Consider the following 4,969-nt stretch of genomic DNA (forward strand, 5'->3'; position numbering starts at 1 on the left):
GAGGGGTTACAGGACGCACAGGAGGTTGGCGCTGTCATTTCCATAGCAGTAGGTGGAGCTCACCGGGCCGCAGGGCTCATACACCTTGTCGGGAGGACAGTTAAAAGCTGCAAGGAGGAAGAAGCTCACCGTTAGAGTCTGGGGCACCCATCCAGGGTCAACTCAAGGTGTAGCCTCAACGCTGTGTCCTGCCCAGGTTGTCTGAAAGGCACCTTGGGCCCCAGCCACCTGTGCACAGCCATCCATCAGTCAAGACCTGCAGCCTGGATTCTGGATCCTTCCAGCTCTGCCTGTCTGCAGTTTCAGCCCTACCCGTCCCACCTGCCTGAACAGCCCTGTCCCACCCAAGCCCACAACCACCACCCCGACCCCCAGTCCACAGTACTCCGGTTGTCTGGCTACTCCTTTCTCTCCCTGGGGTCAGCGTGCTCCTTCTCCTCCAGAAAGCCTACCAGGCCCAACCATGCCTGTCTACCAATGGCTGTCCAGTATCTCTGGCCCTAGCAGGCAGGGCTGTGGGAGGGGGACACTCACGGCAGGAGTGGTTGGTACGTCCCCTCCAGTCAATGCACACGCCATGTGAGGCACAGAGTGAGGCGTACAGCTCCAGGGCAGAGCACACCACATTCAAGTCTGTCATGTGGCAGTGGTCGAAGACGCAGCCCTCAAAGTACGACTGTGGGGGAATGATGCGGTGACACGGCTCAAAGACCCTGGGGACACAGGGAAGTATGTGTACAGTCTGTCCCACCTCACCTGTGCTCTCAGCCAGGTCCACAGCAGGGGCTCCTAGACTCAGGGCTTTAACCAGTGTGATGCTTCCTTCTAGGGACTGCAGACCCCCACCTGTGAACCCCCCACCTGCCCGAAACAAGGATGTGTCTGCTGATTTTGCAAGCCCCAGGCCATTGTTTGACTGTGGCCGCTAGTCTCCCCTTGGCCCTGCACACCTGGTCCCCTTTGGTGGGTGGAATTCTTCATGCCCACAACAATAGTATGGGAGCAGACAGCCTCAGAGACCGGCCAGCTGGACATCCCCACTGGGCCCGAGCTTCCCATCCCTGCCTACTCCACTTAGAGCCACATGGACTGGCCCTTCATACCCTACAGAACAGCCTGCCCCAAGACCCTGACCTGCATCCAGGTCCCACCTCGCCCTCCTTCCCCAGCAGTCCTTGCCTGTCCCTGAACCCTCCCACCTGGTGTCTTACTTGCTGAAAATCAGCTGGCAGATTGGTGACGGTGTACACGGGGTGGGGCTGGTCTTGTCTGGGGTGGTCGGCAGGAGTGTTGGAGATGGCCCATGGCAGGAAGACTGGTTGCGGCTTGTCACCTTCCAGTCGTGAGACATCTGGGAGCAGGAGGTAGCCACGGTCCCATAAGGCGTTCGACAATCATCCTTCTGGTTATTGGTGCAGGTGCCTGGGGGTGGGTGCTGGAGTCAGGCTGATGGAGGATGCCGAGCTCCCAAGCTGGGAGTTAGTTCTGATGTTCCAAGGCAGCCTCTTGGTAGTGAACCTCAGGGCCTACCTGGGACTTTCACCTCCCTGGGCTCAGCTTCCTCCAAGAGCAAGACCCTGGGCAGGGTGCAAGGATGGCCAGGTGTGGGCTCAGATATGGACTCAGCTGTGGGCTTAGGTGTTGTCTCAGGTGTGGGCTCAGGTGTGTGCTCAGGTATGGGCTCAGGTGTGGGCTCAGGTATGTTCTCAGAGGCAGGCTCAGATGTGATTTCAGGTGTGGACTCAGGTGTGATCTTAGGTGTGTGTTCAGTTTGTGCTCAGGTGTGGGCCAGGCAGAGACCAAAGCACTCAAGTTTGGAACTATGAGGCAGCCATTTGTTGGCCGAGACTGCCTTCTTGGGTGGGACCCTCCTCCAACGCCGGGACCCTCCCAACCGTGGTCCCGCTCACCGCATTGGCCCTCAGTGTTGTTGGCGAACTTGCTGAAGGGCACCTCCACTGAGAAGATGAGCCCACTGAACATGACCTGCAGGCCGATGGCAGGAATGCTCACATACATCTTGATGCCAACCTGGGAGATGATGATGCCATTGCTCCTGAAGCCAGGCTGGACCTTCTTGTTGTTGAAGAAGATCTGGACATACCGCAAAACCCAGGGGACAGAGGGCAGGTAGCCAGTCAGCAACAGCAGGAGGGTCACGGCCCTGCCTCGGGTCACAGAGGTGCCAGCAAGGGAAGGTCTCCTGTGCCCCCACCCCAACCCAGCTCCCAGAGGTGACCCATAAGGAAGCTGCTGGCAAAGAAGCCCACCCACCTGGTTGGCTGAGACACCGACCCCACCAGGCTTGCGGGTCAGCAAGACCTGGTCCTGCTGGTATTCGACAATGATGGAATGGGGACAGGACAGCCCGTCCTCGGCGTCACAGAAGTAGTTGTCAATGAGGACACGGAGATGGCCATACTTGGGCACGATCTGCTGCATCAGCACGTAAGTACAGTTGTCCAGGAAGGTGTAATAGGTGCCATCAAAGGTGATGTAGTGGGGGTCACCCCAGCCGCTGCAGACACCTGTGGGACCAGGGTGGCTGATGGGGGCCAGGCTTCCCCAAAGGTCTCCCCTCTCCCCATCAGTGGGTCACACACAGGGCCTGGCCCCACCCACCACTGCACATAGGTGAGGGCTGCAGGTGTGGACCAGGTGGGCTCTGCACCTACCCAGAGATCTGCCAAGAGGTGCTGAGATGGCCGCAGAGGAGCAGGGCTGACCCTCTGCCTGCCCCTGCCCAGTGGGCACCACGGCTCTGTGGCTTAGGCTTTTCCCACGAGCACCTCCAGGCAGAAGCCCTGAGCCAGTGCCCGGGCTGCCCACCTAGCCTGCCTTCCTGTTCGGAAGTCCTTGCTGAAGTCCAGTCCATTTCTCTTCTGCTTTTATGGAGCCTCCTCTGTCCTATGCACCCTGTCCCACCCACCTTCCCCCCTGTGCCCTATCCTCCCTGACTTCTCCCCACTCCAGCCTGGTCAGCTGCTCACACTGGCATGTGGCATGATGGCAGCAGCCGTCTTCGTCCACCGCCTTCACAGCTGGGTAGCCATTGGCACAGGTCAGCGCCCTGGCAGGTGGGCACTTCCGCGGGTGCAGGGTGATGACATTGTTGCCCTCACAGGTGGCCTGGGTGCAGTTGGGCATGTTCCAAGTCTCACCTTTCTGTGGAAGCAAAGGGAGTGCAGAGTCTCAACCGCCTAGGTCTCCAAGGGTCCCTGTGTAAGATGAGGCCTAGGGGTTCCAGCACTTACTCAGGGGATCCCAGGTCCCTTCATGGGCTCCCACTCCTAGGCCTTGGCCTCAAACCCCTATGTGGCTGCTTGGCTGGAGCAGGACACTGAGGACGTGCTGGGGGCCCAGTTCTCCCCATTCCCAGGAGAGGCTTATCTCCAGCCTCACCCCCCAGTGCCTACCAGGCACCCCCACATACACCCAGGACAGGACCACCTCCTGCTCAGTCTGCATTGGCTCCTGGCTCTGCCCGCCACGTGGACTCACAATGTCCGCAGAAGGATGGTTGATGTCCCTGAGCCACCAGCTACCATTTCCCCAGGGAGAAGGGGGAAGTTACGGTTACCTTTCTTGGAGGACCCACATCTGAGCACCCATGGTCAGGGCTGGGTGAAGGGGACAGTGGTGGTGTGGGAGTCAGTGTGGTGGCTGGGCAGTCGTGGCTGGCATGCCTGACCACGTTGCAGTCCTGCGTGCACTGAGCAGAGTAACAGTGCCCATCAAGGTCTGTCTCCTGGTAGATGGTGGTTCCTACAAGACAAGGATCATGATAGCAATTCATGGGCTGGCTCAGGGACCACACACAGGAAGGGCGCTTCAGCTGCTCCTGTCCACCAGGTGAGCCCACTCTGGGGAGAGCCACAGTGGAAGGGCCTCCTTCTACCGTCTGATGCTGGTGACAGGAAGAAAAGACACAAAGAGAAGTGGCCAGCAGGACAGAGAACTGTTTCCCTCAAACACCCAAACACATCCCATGGCACAGGAAGAGCAATGATCACCCCAATCCCTTCAGACAGGGCTCCCATGGATGGGGCACTAACACCTGACTCAGCACACACGAAAAACCTGGACAGAGAAGCCACATACCAGCAGGGTAGAGCTTGTCGGCCACAACGCAGTAGCAGATCAAGGTGGACTGCACTGTGGAGCTGACTGATGTTGTGGGAGCAGTGACGGTGGTGGGTTCTGGAGGGGACGTAGCCACAGTGGGGTGTGTCACATTGGGGCAGCCATCCTGGTGCTCACAGCACAGCACGCGGATCTCATAGTTGAAGCATGTCTTGAACTTGCCCGTCTGGTCCTGGTTCCGGCACACCAGTCCCACATCTGGGTTGCACTCAACCACCTGCCCCACCTGCTCGATGCTGGCATCGGGGTGGTTCTCTGCATGGCACTCCAGCCGTGTGATCTCCTCAAGCCTACGGCAGACTTTCTCTCCACGTCTGATGATGTTGTCATAGGTTTCCATGTCTCCACCATGTGGCCCAGGGGATGGGAAGTCCACATCGAACCACTTGGTCCATGTGCACTGTTTTGGACAGGTGGTGGTCACGGGCTGGGATTGGGCAGTCTCAGAAACAATGCTGGGAGTGCTTGTAGGGACTTGGGTTGTGGTGGCAGGAACAAGTGTTCTAGTGGTAGCAGGTAGAGAGGTAGGAGTACTTACAGGAACAGAAGTTGTAGGGACATAGATTGAGGTGGTGGTAGGGACAGACGTACTGGTGATTAGAGAGATAGTGGTTAAGGTGGTAGCAGGCACAGGGGTGTGGGTACTTAGGAGAGTTGTGGTTGTAAAGAAGGTTGAGCTGCTTTTAGGGACAAGCTTTGATGTTGTAGACACAGATGTGGTTCCAGGTCCTGGGCTGGTGACAGTCACAGTTGGGGTGCTGGGGACTGTGGTAGTTACTGGAGAAGGACAGTGTTGCTCACAGCACAGCACGCGGATCTCATAGTT

General features: G+C 58.2%; 1 protein-coding gene across 1 annotated transcript in view; it reads right to left on the minus strand.

Annotated features, from left to right (window-relative positions):
* The window catches only part of MUC5AC (mucin 5AC, oligomeric mucus/gel-forming), a 36,128-nt gene that overhangs the window by 4,506 nt on the left and 26,653 nt on the right, over positions 1 to 4,969 (minus strand). The window contains exons 31-38 of the mRNA XM_042782109.1: positions 4,102 to 4,598; positions 3,581 to 3,765; positions 2,991 to 3,165; positions 2,275 to 2,528; positions 1,911 to 2,094; positions 1,212 to 1,422; positions 535 to 713; positions 20 to 107 (exon numbers count right to left, since the gene is read on the minus strand). Coding sequence (XP_042638043.1) covers positions 20 to 107; positions 535 to 713; positions 1,212 to 1,422; positions 1,911 to 2,094; positions 2,275 to 2,528; positions 2,991 to 3,165; positions 3,581 to 3,765; positions 4,102 to 4,598 — 1,773 coding nt within the window. The remainder of the gene's footprint in view (positions 1 to 19; positions 108 to 534; positions 714 to 1,211; positions 1,423 to 1,910; positions 2,095 to 2,274; positions 2,529 to 2,990; positions 3,166 to 3,580; positions 3,766 to 4,101; positions 4,599 to 4,969) is intronic.

Source organism: Orycteropus afer, unplaced genomic scaffold (assembly GCF_000298275.1).
Source record: "Orycteropus afer afer isolate SDZICR_OR568_19922 unplaced genomic scaffold, OryAfe1.0 scaffold00244, whole genome shotgun sequence".
Classification (NCBI taxonomy): domain Eukaryota; kingdom Metazoa; phylum Chordata; class Mammalia; order Tubulidentata; family Orycteropodidae; genus Orycteropus; species Orycteropus afer.